The sequence below is a fragment of the Lytechinus variegatus genome, chromosome 17 (assembly GCF_018143015.1).
Source record: "Lytechinus variegatus isolate NC3 chromosome 17, Lvar_3.0, whole genome shotgun sequence".
NCBI lineage: Eukaryota > Metazoa > Echinodermata > Echinoidea > Temnopleuroida > Toxopneustidae > Lytechinus > Lytechinus variegatus.
In genome coordinates this window covers 19,538,717-19,559,852 of record NC_054756.1, presented here as the reverse complement: position 1 = coordinate 19,559,852, position 21,136 = coordinate 19,538,717, and the positions used below count along the sequence as shown (strand labels likewise).

The following is a 21,136-nucleotide window of genomic DNA, read 5'->3' as shown; positions in this document are numbered from 1 at the left end:
ATACACACCTTTAATTTATGAATGGCATAGGACAAAGCAAATCCACAGACAGAAATACAAACAAAAAAAGAAGAAAGAAATGCAGAAACAATTGCATTTATTCGTGGTCATTCGATACATACAGCTCATTGTTCAGGATTGCATTGTTCAAGATTGCATTGAATAGGATTGCATTGGATAGCATTACAGTCAAAAGGTTAATGTTGAGATGCATTATTTTTCCAAAGATCTACAAACAGGAAAGGCGGAACTGGGGAGGGGGCAGGGGAATACTTGCCCCACCCCCTCAAAAAAAAATCCTCGTAGGAAAAACTCTTTTTTACATTGAGCGCCATGATTAACTAAAAAGTGAGTTTTTACAACTTCAGATTTGATTTTTTCCTAAACCGCTCGCTCGCTATACATCCATGTATACACACATCTTATAATTGAGGAATCACTTCAAAAAGGCATTGCTCAACTTCAGGCAGATGATATTCCCAATAAATATAAATCTATAAATGAAATATCGGTTTACACCAAATGCACATTTCGACATAAAATATATGATATCAAATATATAATACATAATGTTAGAAGATTGTTTTGAAATCATTAAAATTCACAGATACATGATGACGTATCTTATAGACCACCTTTTCAATGACAGAAAAAATAAAAATGATAATTGTAATACATTAGGTAAATTACATGTATTTTACATATTTCCCTATTTCATGAGTATCGATTTAGATTCATCTACGGTATACTTTGTTGCATATAACTAGATATAAGTAAATTTCAACACTGTATTTTTATATTGTATTGTATTATTGGTTAAAAACTAAACTTTAAAAATTCGGCTTTGCCGCAAAGAAAGCATCGTAAACTATTCTTGATTCAATCTAAAACACAAAGTACCTTCGTATTACCAAATTGCCATATATATAATAATGGTAGCAAGATTGCTTCGGAATGACTAAACCTGACCACTGAAGTAAGCTAAAAAAAAACTTTATTCGTGGTCATTCGGTACTTACAATATGAAATTTCTCCTAAATCACCTTTTCAATCTAAAACAAATACAGTATAGGCCCACCTCCACATTACCAAATTAAAAAGGGTATTGATTTACAATATCAAATATACTAACACTTAAAGGTCAAGTCCATCCCAGAAAAATGTGGATTTGAATAAAAAGGCAAAAAAAAAATTAAAACAAACTAGCATAACACTGAAATTTTCTTCAAAATCGGACGTAAAATAAAAAAAAGGTATGACATTTAAAGTTTCGCTTAGTTTTCACAAAAAAGTGTAATGCACAACTGAGTAACATGCAAATAATAATGATAATATGTGATATTTGTATAGCGCACTTTCCATCTTGATTCGATGTTCAAGGCGCTTCAGAGCAGAGCAAAAACAAAAGCTAATCATAATATGTCTGAACAATAAGTCAATGTCTCATTTGCCCTGTCAAATGAAAGACAGTCGATGATGTCCCTCACTCACTATTCTTTTTTTAAATTTAAATTATACATTATTTCATTTTTTTTGTAGATTTGACAATAAAGGACAACTTGACTGAAGCATAGTATAATATCAAGCAATGCTAATTCCATATGTTCATGGAAGAATTAATTGTTGTATCACTTGATAATGTTATGTTATACCGAGGATATTTACCTGACTGCTACGAAAGCACGAATGCATGTGAGCAAGCAACCAGGGGACCAACGGTTTAAGATCCTCTCCGAGGGACCTGGTTATGAGGATATATGCCTTAACAAAGGGCACTAGCGCACCCTTTGGGAATCGAACCCGGGTCAGCGGAATCCGAAACCCCTGCTCTACCGACTGAGCTATTGCGCCTCCCCTGAGGAGAAAATGAGGAGAAAATTAGAATATTTCATATAATAAAATGCTAAAGAAATAGTGAGTGGATGACGTCATCAGTCTCCACATCTGCGGATGAATCAATTCAGGATTATTCGAGGGGTGCTGTGAATACAACATAGGCAGAACCCCCTGGTCACCTGGGGTTGGTTTCATAGTGCTTTTCGTGTGTTAGGAGTGACTTTAAGAACGACCGGTGATCCTTCTTGTGGTAAATGATATTCACCATTCAAGGTTCATTGGTGATTATCTGGCTTGTAAGAAAGATTCATCAGTCGTTCTTAAAGTCGATTTTAATTTACGAATAGCTTTATGAAACACCCACCAGTTTGGTATGCCTAAAAGGTATAAATTTGACCCAAATTACCTTTATTTTGGAGCGAGCCCCCCTTTTCTTGCTTGTCAGGTTTTTCTTTTTACCAATATCACCTCATTTTGTAGTGGAAATATTCCTTTGGGCTTGTTAACATTTGTTTTCAAATCCAGCAGCCCCTCTTCAAATCTCGTTAACAGGCCCTTAACTCCAGACCACATAAAAACTGAATATATAATTTCCCTCGTATTTTGATATCATATAATCTTAAAGAAAATTTTCAAAATATAAAATGCATTTATTGTGCAGTTGCATGACGTTTTGTCTCCTTTTAAACAATCTCTGTTCTTTCCATTTTTTCTCCTTTACTTGTCTGACTCAGTTTGGCTGCGATTGCCCCTATCTCGGAGCACAACCTTTGGAATGTAGGAGCCAGTTAATTCTATTTATTGATATCTATTGTGATAATATAACAATTATCAATGCAATGACATAAGAATGTCAGAAGATGAATATCCTATACGCTCTAGGTTTCCTGCGATGGAACGTTCTCCGGTCGTATCACTTAAATCCTTTATCATGGTTTGCCGCACTTGCTCATCCTTCAGGAAATGTCGAAGTACGGGCTTCTCCTTGTCTATGCACCGGTCCTGGATCTCCTTGGCTATCTTCTCAGCGTCGGTCGCCTTTGATATCCGGATGGACCGTTGAATATGACCTAGATGCTTGCGGTCCAAGTCATCGATCTCGTCGTCGCCTAACAATGCATCAACGCTGGCACAAACTCTGTCATCCAGTCCTGTACCAACTCGACCAAACTCTACTAGACAGACTCTAGAGAGTGAGTGGTAGAGAGAGAGAGAGAGAGGGGGGACAATCGTATAAATGATGAATATTATTAAAAATAGATGGGGTGAACTCAAAATTATCTTGCAAAACACGCAAAATTTGTTCTCATTGTCAATGTATGATATTCAGGATCTAGAGATTGTATTCCTAAAGTTTCCCGACACACACGTTAGCAAGGATATTTTCTGATATCATTACCACCCGATCCCTATACTTTTGATGTTCCCACAAAATGCTGACCAATCAGACACAACTTCTGGTGACGTACTAGTCATGTTAATTATAGATCTACCTACCGAATGTTGTATGGCCTCAAGCCGGCAGCCAAGGATTCGTAAAAGCCTTCAACTGCGAACTTTGTTGAACAATAAAAATCATAATATGGTCGACCTGGAGGGATAGAGATGAAGAAATAATGATAAGAGAGAGGGGGAGAGAGGGAGAGTAGAGACGAAGGAAGGGGGGGGGGGGGCTACTCGGTAAGAGGGAGAGAGAAGTGAGAAGAGCCCAAGCGCACTTCATTCATGTTAGAGTGATTTATTTATTTTATTTTATTTATTTTTTTTTTTTTTTTTTTTTTTTTTTTGGGGGGGGGGCTTATCTAATATTTGGGACAAAATTTACCCCCTTCAGAAAATTCCTGGATCCACGCCTAGTATCATGGGTATCATTGGTATTGATGATATTACCTTGCCTTCCTAAACCACTTGACATCGAAACAATCTTCCCAGCTCTCCTCTCTTTCATGTGAGGCAGGACAGCTTGCGTAAGTCTCATATTCCCGATCACGTTCACACTGAACAGATTGTCGATCTTCTCCCGCCTGATCTGCTCGGGAATCCCGACGGCTATGACCCCTGCATTGTTAACTGCCAATGTATATAAGAACAATAAGACGGTTACTAGTGTATTATGTACTGTTTTGCTATATTGAAATTCATTGGCATATCATCTTAACCCTGTTGTAAAGAACACATGTCACATAGTGTAATCACAATGTATTCACATTGAGGAAGGACTGTGTGTAATTTTTTATTCATACTGTTAAAATGCTCAAATTCAACAGTGTGGAGATATTTCCACACTGTGGACACCTCAAGAGTGTGACTCTTCACAGTGTGTTTACCTAGACGACTATGCGGAGGTATGATTCACACTGTTGAAATGCCAAGAATCAACCCCGGGAGGCCACTTCCATTTACGAGTGGATACAATGCGCGACCACGGGGTCTCGAAAAGCACCCTAAACACGTATTTTCCATACTCTGAAAATGCACCCATTAACAAGTATTGGCGTGTGAAACCCTACCCTTAACAAGTATTGGGAAGAAAATGATACTCTTACCAAGTATTCCCTAAAATGCACCCCTAAACAAGTACAGGAATATGTTAATTATGTCACGGGTCCTTCGGTCGTTGGTTTTACACATGACGACCTCACCTTCCACGCCTCGTGCAAATCGGACTCTAAACACTTAGTGTTGGTGCAAAAAGGACATCCTTTATAAAACATTTTAATTTTGTTTTTATCTTCCCCGCGAATTTGACCCTAAACACGTAACTTTCCTAGCGAAATAGATACCCTTAAGTTTCAACATTGTTGTGTTTTTGACACCCTTATCACGTTGCGTACGTAACGTGCCCTATCGTGAAAAAGACATCCTTTTTACGTTTTTTTTTGGTCGCGCATTGTATCCACTCGTCAATGTAAGTGCCCCCCCGGATTCAACAGTGTGCAGGTGATTTCACACTGTGAATACACTGTGTTCCACACTGTGAACACGAAATGGTACACACTGTTTGAGGCACTTTGTTCTTTCTAGTCGGGTTATTCTATTGGTCTCTCGATGAAAACTTTTTGCCCGAAAATGCCCGATGCGCTCAATTTTTAACGTTTACATACATGTATTTAGATATTTATCACCCTCTCGGCATGTTGCCCTTGCGGTGCCCCAATATTCGTGATATCATGCAATTGTAGATTTGAGATTACACATATCTGTTTTATGGCGCAAAAAACGCTTCCCTTCTAACAAACCATGATTGAAAAACACTTCTTATTTATTTTGTAGGGAGAAACGGACATTCACTGACACTGTCAAACAAGATTGATCAATTATTTTGTTGTGCCATCTCGCATGATACAATTCTGAAAAAAGGTAAGTCGTTACAACGAGAGCTTTCATACGGACAAAAGACTTCTGTCTTATGCCTCCAAAAAAGAGAAATGTAATACAATACAAACAAACTTGTTTGTCGTAACTAAACCGACCCTATTCTTTAGACTGTCATTTCTGAAAAAAATAAATTTAACTTTAAAAATGTGCCGAACGACTAAAATTTTTTAGTTTGTCGCTCTTTCCTTACAAAAACGGAAACTTATGAATAGCGTATTGGAACATCGACAATAGACCTGTTGCATATAACTTTTGTTTTTAAAAAAACTCTGGCAATTTTGTTTCCCCAGAAATTTTTCAGTGTGAAATTTTGAATGGCATATTTTTTTTTTTCCAAAGTTTTTTTTTGGAGGGGGGGGGGGTCGGGGGACAAAAGTTTTATGCAACGGGTCTTATCGTTAGAAAAGGACCCGCGTCCGCCCTAAAAGGTAAAATAGAATATCCGACCGACCGGCCGACCCTTCCCGCCCTCTGATGCGACAACTACTAAATTATTTTGGCCTCACTACAGACTATTAAGGTCATTTTCAAAGGAATTGTATGCTTAATGACAATGACTTTTTGCTTAGTAGGGGAAGGCGGGGTAAGTTGTGACACTTTGACATTTTGCATGTTAGAATTGATATGACTAGTAATATTGTAGAAATAAGTACCTTGCCTTTGAATTTGATTCTTGGGAAATGTTTTTCACCTATATATAACTTTCTACCCCCACACTGAAAGTCATCGTGACCTTTGAAAAAACAATGTCAAATGGCTCAACTTGCCCCATATATGGGGTAATTTGTGCCACCATCTGTGGTAAGTTGAGATACAAAAACTATGTACAAAATGTACGAGGGAAGAACCAGGATGTCAATTTTTCATTTAAAGGGGAATCCAGCCTTGGCCATAAAAAGTTGTGTTGGGAAGGAGAAAAATAAATCAAACAGAATGGTGAAAGTTTGAAAGAAATCGGACAAGCAATAAGAAAATTATAGCTGCTTTAAAATTGAGATCACTAATACTATGTAGATTTCAAATTGGCAACTAAGTAAGTAAATTATGACAAGGGGCAAGGACAACGTTCCCATAGGCAATGTACTTTATTATCAGGGATTTGTGTTTTTTCCTAAGTACCCATTCTCCTGGGGCAGTAATCTAAATATAATCCAGGTAGTATTTTGTCTTATGTCCTCATGAAAGAAAAATAAAATTTGAAATAAAACTTTTGGGAAAAATGACATTTTTTAGCCATATGTATTGGAGTACATGAAAGGGTAGTCCTTGCCTTACATCACTATGACATCCCATATGCGGCCAATTTGAAGTCTCCATGGGTATAGTGATTACCAATATTTACAACTTCTAAAAATTCACAACTTTCTTGTTGTTTGTCCAATCTTGTTCAAACTTTCACCTATCAACTTGTCTGATTTTTCTTTTCCAAATAAAAAAAGTCTTTATTTGGGTTGGATTCCCCTTTAAAGTCTTTTCACTTGCTAATTCTCAATAAATACCAACATCTTCTGAAAGCAAAAGAGCTGTCATGTGAATTTGCTCCTTTCTGCCTGCATACCAATGGCTTTTTACGTTATTATACATCACCATAATAGTCAGGTCCAGATTTGAGAAAAGTAGACTGCCTTAGGCAAATCGTGTTAATGCTGAATTGAGAAGTGCTTTAACATAATTTGAGGGCGCTGAGTCCAAATTTGCTGTTTGCCAACCTTGATTTTGATGTTAAAATCCTCAAATTGGCAAAAACAAAATGGCCGCCACTCTACACCCATTTTTACTCTATTCTGACCCCCAAAACTTGTAACGAAAATGTTTGTCAACGGTTTTTGGTACTATTTGATCTAAAAAATAACATACTTAAAATCCACCAAAATCCGTATCCGGAAAAGTGGTTATTTTCAAGATGGCATCTAAGATGGCCGCCATTAACTGAAAATTAAAATAGCCGGCACTTTATCTACCCTAGACACCCTTTTCGGTGCATATATGTATTCAATGGTGGAGGGCGAAAAAGGAAAGAGTGAACATAAGCACTCCAGGGTACCTGAAAATCCAAGATTGCGTAAAAATGGCTGCCATGGCCTAAAAATTCATAATAAAAATATTCATCTTTTACGTATTTTAGTGTCTTTTATTTGGGTTGTATTCATTGGTGATTTCAAGGGTCAAGAAGTAAACCGGGACAAGTTACAAGGACAGTCAACAGTCCACTATGTCCAAAAATCCAAGATGGCTTGCAAAATTGGAGTCTAAAATAGCTGTTGTTATCGAAATACCACCAAACCGGACATAGTTTGTTTAATACCTGCCTTGGGCAAATGATGTTGGTGTCTAACCCATGGTTTAATGGGTCAAGAAATACGTTGGGACAAGTAAAAAAAAACATGGTCCTCCCTGTCCAAAATCCAGGATGGTTTGCAAAAATGGAGTATAAAATGTCTGTCGTTAATTACAAACCGACACAGTTTGTTTAATAACCGCCTGGAGAATATGATTTTTAGTATAACACATGGTTTAAAGGGTCAAGTATTAGATTGGGACAAGATACAAGGACAGGTAGTGGTTCCATTATGTCCAAAAATCCATAATGGCTTCCAAAAATGGAGTCTACATAGGCCGTTCTCACCGAAAAACTCACATAGTTTGTTTAGTATCAGCCCGGGGTATATGATTTTGGTGTTTAACCCATGGTTAAAAGGGTCAAGTAATAAATAAGGACAAGTTACAAGGACAGTCAGAGGTCCAGCATGTCCAAGAATCCAAAAAGGCTTCCAAAATTTGAGTCTAAAATGGCTATTGTTAGTTGTCATAGTTTGTTTATTATCCGCCTGGGGTATCTTGTCTAACCCTTGGTTTAAATGGTCAAGTAATACGTTGGGACAAGTAAAAAAAAAGTCTATGGTCCTCCATGTCCAAAATCCAGGATGGTTTGCAAAAATGGAGTATAAAATGTCTGTCGTTAATTACAAGCCGACACAGTTTGTTTAATAACCGCCTGGAGAATATGATGTTTTAGTATAACGCATGGTTTAAAGGGTCAAGTATTAGATTGGGACAAGTTACAAGGACAGTTAGTGGTTCCATTATTTACAAAAATCCATAATGGCTTCCAAAAATGGAGTCTATATAGGCCGTTCTCACAGAAAAACTCACATAGTTTGTTTAGTATCAGCCCGGGGTATATGATTTTGGTGTTTAACCCATGGTTTAAAGGGTCAAGTAATAAATAAGGACAAGTTACAAGGACAGTCAGAGGTTCAGCATGTCCAAGAATCCAAAAAGGCTTCCAAAATTGGAGTCTAAAATGGCTATTGTTAACTAAAAACTGTCATAGTTTGTTTAATATCCGCCTGGGGTATATGATTATCTTGTCTAACCCTTGGTTTAAATGGTCAAGTAATACATTAGGATAAGTTACAAGGGCAATCAATGGTCCTGTATGTCTAAAAATCCAAGATGGCTTCCAATTAAGGAGTCTAAAATGGCTACTGATACTAAAAAATTGACATAATCTATTTAAAATCCACTTGGGAAATATGATGTTGATGTCTACACTATGGTTTCAAGGGCTGAATAATACTTTTGGATTAGTTACAATGGTATGAAGCGGTCCATTTTGCCTTTTATTTAAAGTTGGCTTTCAAAGTGAGTCTTAAAATACCTCCATCAGCTAAACATAGTCATAATTAGGTGAACAAAAGCTTCACTACATGTAATGTGGTTTGAAGGCTGAAATAATAAATCGGAACAAATAAAAAAGATGGTCAGTTTCCTTTTCGTCGTAAAAAGTCCAAAGCGACTTCTAAAATTGCGTGAAAATGACTGCAATCCCCTAATCATAAAACCATAGGATAGTCCTGAGCACAAAAATAAAGTGTTCTTGAAATACTTATCAGTGAATTATGGAAATTTTTTGGTGAAAGTGTACCTTATTTCTTAAAGTTTGTTTTCGGATGTTTACTTATTGTTGCACCACCACCTAATTATGTCACTAATTCTTGTCAAACATAATTTCATGAATCTTAGAAACCGAGACACCAAAATAGTGGCACTAGATGAGATATAAAGTATTGTCATTTTTGTAACAATGGTGGCCAATTTGAATGTAATTTTTGGAGCGTTCTTCAATTTTTTGACAAAATGGACAATAGTGTTTCCATGTAATCTGTCTTCACCTATATCATATGACCCTTGAAATCATGAGAAAGGCACAAAAATGTTCTTACATTGTAGGTAGATATTATATGAACTTTGCAGCCAGATTTTTAAGAAATAGCAACTATTTTTAAGCCATCATTATTATTATTATTTTTTTTTTTTTTTTTGGGGGGGGGGGCAAAACTACACCACTGATAAACCTTGAAATTTTTCCAATGTAATTTTTCCCTTTGGAATCATGATTTTTGTTTTATTCTCGGTAGACTCCAAAGTTATTTCTATCAGGTGGATATTATATGAATTTGGACCATTTCAAAGTTACAACGTCCATTATAGACGCCATTTTGGAAGGTAATCTTGAATTCTCTGACACACTCACTATCTTGTAAACATGTCCTGATTCATTATTTGCCTTGAAAGCTTTTTGATGATTTTGATTTTGAGGATTTACTTTATTTTTGGAGTTGATAGTACAACGACTGCCGTTGTGGACGCTATGTTGAATTTCCCGGTAACCTTGACAAAGTTTTGTAACTATAACCTGTGTCAATAGACTTTGTTTAATCCTAACATGCCTAAGTTTCATGAAATAGACATCTAAACCCTAAAAATTATGAAATTTCAAAAACTTAACCGCGGTTAAGATTTGTTGTTGACTTCGCCGCCGCCGTCGGAAAAGCGACGTCCATGTCTTGCTTCTGCTATGCAGGCGAGGAAAAAATGGCGGGCACGTTAAAGATATCCAATGTGAATATGCCAGCATTGCCCCCAAATTATCAAACATTTTGCCATATTATTTATCAAGTCAGCAGCAGTGAATCATGGCAGCCATCTTGGAATTAAAGATGGCTGACGAATCAATCGGACACATTGTGTTTGCAACCCTGGGTATCAAAAATAACGCATAGATCCCAAAATTTTAAATACAATCACCCATAAAAATCGTTTAATATGGGAAACTGCATTAAAAATGCCGCCATTTTGTTTTTTGCCGATTTGAGGGTGAAAACGTCGGAATCAAGTTTGGCAAACAGCATTTTTGGGTTCAGCACCCCTGAATTACCTTAAAACAATTGATAAATCAGCATTAACACAAAATGCCTAAAGCACTTTTTCTGAGCACATTTTTTAAAATCTGGACCTGACTATAAGAATTAACGTGGCTCAACTTGCCCCATGTTGATTTGGCTTACATTACCCCAGTCCGAACTTATTGCGATATTTTCACATCCACATATTTCTTATGCATTCATCATGTAAAAAACTATGACAAGATTGAGAATCCATACCTGGACTAACAATATTGTTCGTATTTCTATAATATGTTTAAAGATGTCTATTGGCCAAAAGCACTTATCTATTTCACACCCTTTTTTACTTTTTTGGCTGAAATTTGTATTTTTAACTCTAAAAAAGTACTTTTTGTTCAAAGTTGGAAATAAAGTGGTTGGGTTAAGGGTTATGCAATGGGTCATCAATACATGACACCACCACAATGTATGACTCATCCATTATTAGCCTGGGATGGTGGCTCAACTTGCCCCTATGCATGCTATGCTCAACTTACCCCGCCTTCCCCTACTGGTTTTAAGATTTATGACCATTACACGAGGCTTATTTAAGGACACTGCTTGGCACAGTCAGGATATGACTTTTTATTTCATTATGCAGCTAACCCAAGGACATACATTAGGTATTATATATAAAAAGTGAAATATGCAGAACGTTCAGCTGTTGAACAAATATTTCGAGACGTTCCCATGAAATTCTTAACAGTAAACCAAACACCAAAGCCAATATAAATGAAAAAAATCCTTTGTGCTTCGATACAAAGTGGTCGATGGCTGAACGAATTATTTCAGATTGAGACTCTGGCTATTCATAGTTGTTCAGCCTGTATTGTCCTTTATTGAGTAGGAGAATGGTACAATATTTGTTTGCCACGGTGCCGTGAATTTCGACAGACCATCAAATGTTAAAGAAAATAAAGTGAAGGGATTGGCTTCAAAGGTATGATTTTTATGATTCAATTTTTCGATATCCCGCTTTGCACCGGGGGGGGGGGGGGGCTTTGCATTAGTTCATGTGAGGAGGACAGTATTCTCGGGGGGGGGGGGGGGGGGGCGAAGCAGAAAAGGGGCTCTGATATGTCAAAATCGGTGTTTTAGCGCAAACGGGTATTATTACCATGAGATTGTCATCTGTGTGAAGTAGTTGCATTTAGTAGTAGTTTAGTTGAGCACAGCCATTTGAAAAGATTTTTTATTGATAAGATATACATTAAGGCTTATTATTTGGAAAAAATGTTCAAACAACTGTTGTATAACTCACCTTTTGGTCAATTACGGCGCTAATTACTGTTAAAGGGCATCCTTTTGAGATGTCGCCAGCGCGAATCGCGAACTTTTGAACATTCAATGTATTAAGAGATGAAAAATAAACATTCGGAGCATTTATTTAAAATCAGAAATAAGATGTAACGCGATCCGAAATTTTTAATACGCTGACCAGAAAAGGAACCTGTTAATATCTACATTTAGTGACTAATAATACGATACATATCTCATCAATTGAACAATAAAAGCGCGAAGCGCAAACTGAAAACTTTGTAATATTCCAACCAGGAAACTGGAAATTCTAAGCATTTTTGGTAACCAATAAGAGAATGAGTACTTTAATAGAAAAAAGATTGATGCGAGAGAGAAACACAAGTAAAAAATGTGTGATATTTCAACCTGAAAACTGGATATTCTAAACATTTTGTAACCATGAATAGGATGACTACCTTACTAAACAATAATCGATTCGAGCGTGAAGGGCGAGTCAAAAATTGTGTGATTGTCTAACCTTCATTGTATTTGAGTTTACTTCAAAAATTCTATTTCAATCGGAAAAAGGCATTTTCTTCCTACGGGGATTTTTTTTGGAAGGGGCAAGTGCCCCACCTGCTCCCTTGTTCCATCGCTCCTGAATCAGTTGTTCGCGTTTTCATTTCCATTCTAGCTTTCACCAAAATCTCTTTTTATATATCTATTAATTTACCCACTTTTGTATTTAATTACTTACTTATTTATATATTTAAATATTCATTCATATACTTAGTATGTCTATTCATACTTTGTTTATTTATCGGCTATTCCTTTATTTAGAAAAATTTATTCACAAAAAACAATTTTTATCAAGATAAGAGGAGTTGTAAAACAGAAATTGGAAGTACCGAGACCTTGCAATTACACAACAGCGCATGAAACATCAAAAGATTCTATTTCATTCCAATACTTATTTTAATAAACATAAAATACAGGGATTGTATGGTGCATGAAACTGGGTCACGCGTTCCTAATTTAGTTGGAGCATACCAAGATCAATCGTATTTTGCTTCCAAACTATTTATCAAACTCAACGATTTTGTATACCTTAATTGCCCAAGAGCACGGATCATACCTTTATTTGTCATGTTTATCAATGCAAATTTGTTACTTGTAGTGTACGTGACATTCTGGTTCTCAAGCTCGCTGTCATTGCTTTCCTTTTCCTCAATAAAGTTAAAATAATTATAAGGTCTTGCTCTAAGTAGGTCTTAGTAGGGTAAAGGCATAATGCCTTTATGCCGAATGCATTTACATGACGGTTAATCCAAGAGACCAGAAAAAGATAAAAATTGTATTTTATCTCTCCAATTGTCCTTCCCTCACTCAAGACGAGAAATGTTAAATTTTGGAGAGAGATTCGAGTGTATCAAATGTTTTTTTTTATAAAATGGCTCTAGTAAAACTCGTATAGTCGTTCTGCGTAACAAAAATGCATTGCGGTATTTTTCGTCATATTTACGGCCATTGCATGATTTTTATCGCACATGCAACTCATTACATCCTGAACATGCTGAAGCCATTCGTAAGAAGATTTTTCTCAACAGTTGCACAAATTGTGTCTACCTACGAGTCGTACGAAACCGTTAGCCTGCCAACGGTTTCGTATGACGTTCGAGAGAACATCTTACGAAATTATTAAGGTCGTTCGCATAAGGCGTTCGTAGAGTTCTTAATGGGATTTGTTACCGATACATAAGCAGTGACCACTGAAATCAGTGCACCTATGATTTGACCCACTGACGGATCTAGGGGGGGCACAGCCGGCCAGTACACCCTCTTTGAGAGGCACAATGAAAAAATTGTGCAAAACTGCCGTTAAAACTCAAGTATACCCCCTCTTGAAAGTGAAGATCCCCCCCAATTTTTTTTGCTTCTCAATTTTCTTCGTGGACGAAATGTCCCCTTTTTTTGGAAAATCCTGCATCCGCCCCTGATTGGACCTTAGAAAGAGCATATCGATTGACTCTGAATGGAGTAATCCATGCTTATATTGTTTCGCAGTTGCTGTTTTTATTTTGTGCAATGTATTTATGTTCTAATTTTGATACGGCAAATAAACTTAAACCACACTAAACGAAGTTGAATAGGAGAGCTTTTCAAGAGCATATCAAGGTGGATATGAGCGCAATGGAGATAAATAGCATGCACTATTGCCATCACTATTTTAAATGCGGGGTTTTGATACCGATCAGTGATACCAGCTGATTGGTTGCTAGTGTGATATTACTCACATTCACCCGGATGACCCAGTAAAGTACTCCACTAGTCATATAATCATATTTGGACTCCAAGGTCACGTAACCAATTTTTTCTTTTAATTTGATTCCTCTTTCATGAATACGCGTAAGAATGAAAATAATGATAATACTTCATGAATGCTTAAGTCCTGACCGTGTAGGAGCTCAAAAGCTCAAAGAAGCATAGAAAATAAACACTGGGGATACCTGGGAGCTTTTGAAATAATGTAGTAAACTGGGCTTGGGTGGTAGTATGGGTTGGGAGTTGGGTACTCAGTCAGGAAAACCATAGAACCATAGACAAGAAGTAGGGGTGGGTCAGCCATTTATTGACAGCCGGTGGATCATGCAAAACAGGGAAAACAAACCCCTGTAAATAAGGGAACAATGAATATAAAAAATTAATCAATACTGATCCAAGATCACATGATTATCATATCATATCTTGATAAATGGTATATCATTAATCGTTAAATTGTATTTCATTAATCAATTGCATGATTATGGGTTTAATTCAATAACAATTTAATTCAAGTACCAGTAGAAATTATTCAACATAAATTGCATGTAAGTATACATAATTCATTTCTTGCTCGTAAGGCTATATCACATTACTAAGAATTATTGATCGCTTTTCAATGAAGTCTTATGTTTAAAAATATATTCCAATTAACCAATGATAATAATCACAATAATGTAGCACTGATTTTAAATCATTCTTTCTAAGCACATTATATCATAGCATTTGAACAGTTATTGCCTTAATTATACATGTAAATCATAACAAAATAACCATAACTTGGCCATCCTAACTAACTCACCCTACTATAGGCCAAGAGAGAACAAGGGTACATCCACCAATCACGTACCTCTGGAGACCTCACTCGGCATCACTCATACATGGTAGTACGTCAATTGAAATTCCATGCCTCCTTGTCGAACTTGACTTGGAAGAACGAACACAGTACCCCTAACGTACACTGTCGTCACAATTCGCTTTCTCATTTATCCTACCGCCGTAACAACATAAACGCTTATTCTTTCGCGCCAACTACACTTGAACGCTATCTGATGTAAATATCCTTCCACAACATCACAAATATTTATGACATATCACTAGATTCAGTATAAATGAAAAGTATAATGAAAACAACTATGGATTTAACATAAACATCATTCACATCATGTATATATAAGAATAATCAGCTATAAATCTGAGGAACTACTTTCACTTCTTTGAGTAATAACATCATTGACGTTACGTAACAGGTGAGTAACCAACGGAACATATCGACCAAAAGAAATACACTTTCGCTTTAAATTCTCGTATGGTGTCTCCGCTAAAAAAAATGATTTTGCAATAAAATTCAATTTACCACAATAATAATGAAAAGGAAGGACATTCTTGAGTTAAAAGCAGTCTGTATACCTGCTAGACTTGGTCCCTGAGTAAATACATGTATAATGAATGAGTAAATGACAAAAAAATGAAATGAGGAAAGGGGACTATAGGTCTGGAAAAGAGTCCGTGTGCGCATTATTATATTTTTTCCTGAAACTTCCATCCTCACTGTCTCCCTTGTCGATTTCTTTTTAAAACTTTCCAAAGACGCCCTTTCACCCAAAATTCACGATTTAAGGTCTCCTATGATGAAATTAAAAAAAATACTTTGTATGTCACGCATATTTTTTTGTTTGTCAGAATTCTAAGCAATAGTAGCCTTCTATTGAAATTTTCTTGCTTCTTTTTGAATAAATTTTGATTTGCTGTTCTGAAGGTGTCTTTTTCACATTCTGTACCAAATACTTAAAAATATTAGCTCTTTTAGATTTAACCAAATCCAATGAGACTCTATACTTTTCAGATTAAAATAAAATATTCGGATTTATTGGAAAAACAATTGTGCTCTCAATTGTATTTTCATTATAGTAAGAAAAACTGTGTATGATTGTAAAATAAACAATACAATTCCTCTTTTCAGTATCATTAAATCCTCAATAATCAATTATTACCAAAATGAAAAATACATTGCCCAACTTAATTTCAACCAACACAGATTTTACAAAAGATGGTTTCGATTGAAAAATCTCTTTATTGTTTGACTTCCACATGTAAAATTATTTTGTCAGTTCATTGTTTCTATCAGAGATTGTATTATTCATTGTACTCTGTATCTATTGATTTTTGATTGCCAATAAAATCCCTGTGGAGGGGAAACAGATTTAAAAAATCCAATAGTTTTTCAGTACTTTTATGCATATTATCTTTTAAACAAACGATTAAATTTAGGCAGCTGAGGCATAAACTATTCACTTTGAGCTACAAATTTACCTTTTCACTTATCGGGGGTAATCGATTATCCATGAATAAGTTCAACCAATTTCAATAATATCATAAAATTGTTGTTTGGTGAATGCATTCAGCTCATTTTAAAACAATGCATAATAAATCGGTAAAATATCATTTGTAAGAATGAGAGAAATACACGTTGGCCTAACTTTGTTATTTGTAATAAGATTTTGATGATATTTTCAGCGTCTTACTAGGTAAATTTTACTGTTTAGTACTTAGACGAATCTATCCCCTTCAACATTAATGATCAAGTTTTCCTGACTTCATTTAACCATTTACGATTGGGGATTGAATCAATGAAATACCTGTGAAATTGTGTTAACTCACTGCATTATTTTTTTGAGCAACGGTAACAAAAAGCCATCAATGGTCTCTCACCCTCATACCTGTGTAATCTCATTCATGTAAAGCAATCTAACTATAATCTAAGATCTAATGCCAGTAGAGTTATCCAGATTCCAAGATGTCGAACCAATGCTGGCAAGCGGGCGTTCCTAGCTACTGCTCCAAGAACATGGAACGATCTCCCCAACTTTGTAAAGAATTCCGTTTCACTCAATGTATTCAAGAAAAATCTAAAAACACAACTTTTCCGCTAACTCCCGCTTGCCAGCACTGGTCTTTTATTGTTTATATTTTCATTTGCATTTATATGTGTTTCTATGTTTTATTTCTCCTCTCAACATAATGCACTTTGTATCTTGTATTAGAAAAGGCGCTATAAAAATGTATTATTATTATTAGTAGTATTAAAAAAGTTTGTATGATGCCGTAAAACTTCTCTCAATATTCTGAAAAAGATATCGCCTGAGGACACGAAGCGACCAAGCTCAAAATAATTAAAAATCATATCTAATGCCGTTTACTTTGAGTGTAGTAGGGATTAGGATTTTACTACAGTTCCTCCTTTCCTGTGTTTCACTTTCGCGTTTTCTGTGCTATTTAATTTCTCCCCTCTTTAATTACAGTGACCTATGACATTCGAATTTTAGTCTTCTTCAAGACATGAATAAAATTGATGAAGCAAAGAGGGCAAGCTTTATGATACCCATGCAATTTTCTTTATTTTTTTCCATTCCTTCTTTTTTTTTGTGTGTGACATCCAGTGGCGTAACGTGGGTCGTGGCATAGGGGGGGGGGGCACCTGCAAAAAATTGAGTCACCTCGCTCAGTTGCCAGGTATGCTGACCTAATAGAGACATTTAAGGACAGTGCCATTAAACGGATATGTATCTCACTGATCGAATAATGCGAGCCTGAATTGCGAGTCGAAATTTTTTGATATTCAGATCAGAAAAAGGGACATTTTAATTTACGCCACTGGTCACGTCACTGGTTACATTTTCCGCGAGAGAGTGTCAATGTTGTGACGCAACAAGCCTAGAATCGCTGGTTCGAACGGTTCGGCAGCGCTGCTTAAGACAATTAAGAGAGAAAAATGTACCTACATATTGAACTCTAAAAATCCGAAAGACCCGAAATGTGAAATCGGTGTGTGCTACCCCAAAGTTCACCAGAAACGGTAAAATTCACGGTGGAAAATTGCTCAGCGAGTTGACAGGTATTTTTAATTTGACCACGTTGACGGTAAATTGCTGGCAGCATGCTGCGCGACTTCCCACGGTAGTTTTACGGTTTATCGCAAAATATGCAGATATGGGGGTTTATACTCCGATCTCACGATTAAGTTGAATCTTTCGTAAATTTAACACCTTTTTCACCGGTAAATTTGCCTGGATTCACTACGATTTCCCGGGAATTTTTTTTTTCCGGTGTAAACTACTTTCCTAAAACTTTCAGCCTCCATGTACACAATTTTTGTATATGATTAAATTGAAGTCGTGAAGAAAAGATGAAAATAGAATCGATCGAATGAGATTGAAAATTAATTCGACGCCACATCCTTTGAGAAATATAACAAAAGCCGAGGAAAAGAAAATGAGATGGAAAGGGCTGGTACCCTGCGTCCCTGTCTAGATTCAAAGCCATTAATACCCTGCCCAAGAACAGATTATAAAAGAATATCTTTTGAATGTGTTGCCGTCGTATTTAAAATTCTCCCTTGTGATTTACAAAAATGCACGTCTCTCTATGCATTAAAAAAAACACTGTAAATCATTAAAATTCTGACTGTCATACATGTACACTGTAATTACACTGAATAACTTGATGTAAATGTAATGGCTCCATGAGTAAGTTTTGATTTCACTCTATATGTATCTAATTTATTTTGTTTTTACTATATTATAATTATGTACGATGATTTGCTATGATGTTGAATAGTGACCGCAGGGCTCCTTTGGAAAACAGTTTTGCATAACTGAACAGGCCTACCCTACAGTATGAAATTAATAAAACCAATAGATAAATAAATAAATGATAAATAGATATAAATTCTTTTTTTTTTCATGAAAATATTTGATTTCTGAATTGGAAATAAATTGTGAATTCAAATAAATCAACTTACTCAAAACATCGATCCGCCCATGAGTATTAATGACATTGTCCACCACGTAAGATATGTTCTCATCATCCGTTACGTCTAAAACTTTGATGAAAACTGTTTTATCAAGGGCGTCGCCCACGGAAATCATCAGCTCCGCCCTTTCCGACATCGAAATGACCGTTGCGATGACGATGTATCGCTTATCGTTGTCGAGAGCGAGACGAGTGGCAGTGGCAAGTCCGATGCCTGTTGAGCAACCGGTAATTAGAACGATTTGAGGCGCCATGGTGAAATGTGTTTAATGTGATATTTTCACATTCAAATATTAAGAATGTGTCCGCTTAGGCTCAATGATAGAAAATAGTTATAAAGATCTGTTACGAATAGGTACTTCTTTTATACCATATACTGTCCATATTACATAGTTGACGGGGCAGACATAAAACAAATTTGTATTGCATACCATATTTCAAAAGTCTTTTTTGTTGACGATTCAGAACAGTAAGCACGTATGGGAGGCCCTGGAAGATAGCTTTAGGGGTGTAGACCCGTCCAAATCAGGGAGATGCGAAATTTGAAGATTTGGAGATAAACGAAATGAAATTAAGAGCGGAAAGACGATTTGTAAAACAAGATGACGAAGCCCATCTTCAACCTCGAGTCTAGCATCCCTACAAATAGGACAGGCACGATATCCTGACGCCCCGTAAGTAGCAAGTCTAGTAGTAGAGTCCGTGATATACATGATCTATGCAAACTATGTAACCATTGACCCTACTAAATGATGTAACCCTCGACCAAACGACCAGGATGATGGCGAATATAATATCCACCCGTGGTGATTTCTTGATATTTCCATTTTCGCCACTGCCGGATGGGGGGGGGGGGGACTCCCTCTCTCACATGCATTTGTGCATCATTTCCCCCTCAGGTGGGGAAGGGGGGCACGTCCCCTATCCCCTGGTATAGCCACACACACCTGCATCAACCGTACGGGTGCAAATAATCTACTCGGTTGGATAACTTCATGGGTTCATGCACATGTGGGTTGCATCACAGGTGAGGCTAGGCCTATATATTTACCTTGTACCTTGCAGTTCCATTCCCTGAAGTCCTCCACCAGGAAGGGTAACTCAGGGCTGACGAGAGTGAGAGTATTATTACTCTGTTTTGCTTTGTTGCAGGTTTTGCATGTTTAGTTTTGCTATTGAATATACTTTTAAAAGCATTGGTGTGCAGGTTTTTTTTCTGACACTGAGTAGCCACCCATTATTGTTGAAATCATGTGACGTCATCACATTTTGATTTTGTCTTTACTAATCGGAAATAAAGTTGTTTTACTTAAATACTGTTTTATATTGCATGACTATCGTCATTCCAAAATATATCCTGGCTTTTAATCAGACTGTCATGGATAAAAATGCAAAGAAAAAAAATAAGGAATGAATGAATGAATGATAATTATGTAGAAATAAAACATTGAACAAGTTTTTTTTTGTTTTTAACAATACGATTTATCGATATGATTCTAGCATAATAACCTCTTACAGTGATGTATTTTTTCTATAGTACAGTGAGAAGATTAAGGTATATTAGGCTACCATAAGCATGATATGGGGACATGGTTTCTCATTCGAAAATAAATATATGAAATGATGAAGGCATGCTGGGGACATCATTATAACGCGTGAACTCGATGAAAGACGTCATTGAGGTCTTTGGTGTTGCTGTTGTTGTTTCACTGATCGATAGCAATGAACTCTCAAAACCCTGGTGACCGTCGGATGTACCACCGCACAGTGGGCCAGAATGAGTTGAAAGTGCGCACAAAATTATTTTCCGTGTTATATGTTTACTTTAACATGTTGAACAAGGGCAATTTTGGGCGTAGAATCGACTGAACATAATTTAAAGCCCATGTGACGTCACTTTGATACCACATTTTGATTGCCTACTTAAAACATATCTGTGAAAAGATAAATTACGCTAAACAATATGCAGTGTATAAACTTTGTGTTATGTGTTACTTTAAGATTGACCAGAGTGAATGTTGGTTTATGCTTCTCACATGCCTAAAAAGTGTGTATGAGAAGCCGAAAATAATTTCATGGCATCAAAATGATCATTGGATTTAAGAAATACTTAAAAATCTGAAAAATATTAACCGTGCTTTATCAAGCTGGGTAGACTTGGGTAAAACGCAGATTAATAACACCACGAATGTTTTACTTGCATGATGACGATTAAAAAAGAATTGCTGGACTGTTAAAATAGTTCGATAAGCAGGGGGAGATCAAAAGATTTGACAAGCACAAGCAAAAAAAGGGAATTTTCCTCGGAAGCAAAGATGATTTTA

The 21,136-nt window shown here is 36.3% G+C and overlaps 1 protein-coding gene across 1 annotated transcript; it reads right to left on the bottom strand.

Moving 5' to 3' along the window:
- Positions 1-1,868: 1,868 nt before the first annotated feature.
- LOC121431332 (retinol dehydrogenase 8-like) lies at positions 1,869-19,272 on the bottom strand. Its single transcript, XM_041628869.1, has 4 exons — positions 18,802-19,272; positions 3,727-3,906; positions 3,334-3,427; positions 1,869-3,022 (listed from the first exon to the last, which is right to left on the bottom strand). The coding sequence occupies exons 1-4, from the start codon at positions 19,064-19,066 to the stop codon at positions 2,668-2,670; spliced, it is 894 nt and encodes a 297-aa protein (XP_041484803.1). The 5' UTR covers positions 19,067-19,272; the 3' UTR covers positions 1,869-2,667.
- Between the last annotated feature and the right edge of the window lie 1,864 nt (positions 19,273-21,136).

What these genes read in the sequence shown, in the direction of transcription:
- LOC121431332 (XM_041628869.1), bottom strand. Translation starts at nt 19,066, where the DNA reads ATGGCGCCTCAAATCGTTCTAATTACCGGTTGCTCAACAGGCATCGGA. An exon ending in TGGGCGGATCGATGTTTTGA is followed by an intron (nt 3,907 to 18,801) that starts GTAAGTTGATTT and finishes ATACATTGGCAG; the next exon opens with TTAACAATGCAGGGGTCATA. An exon ending in AAGTGGTTTAGGAAGGCAAG is followed by an intron (nt 3,428 to 3,726) that starts GTAATATCATCA and finishes CTATCCCTCCAG; the next exon opens with GTCGACCATATTATGATTTT.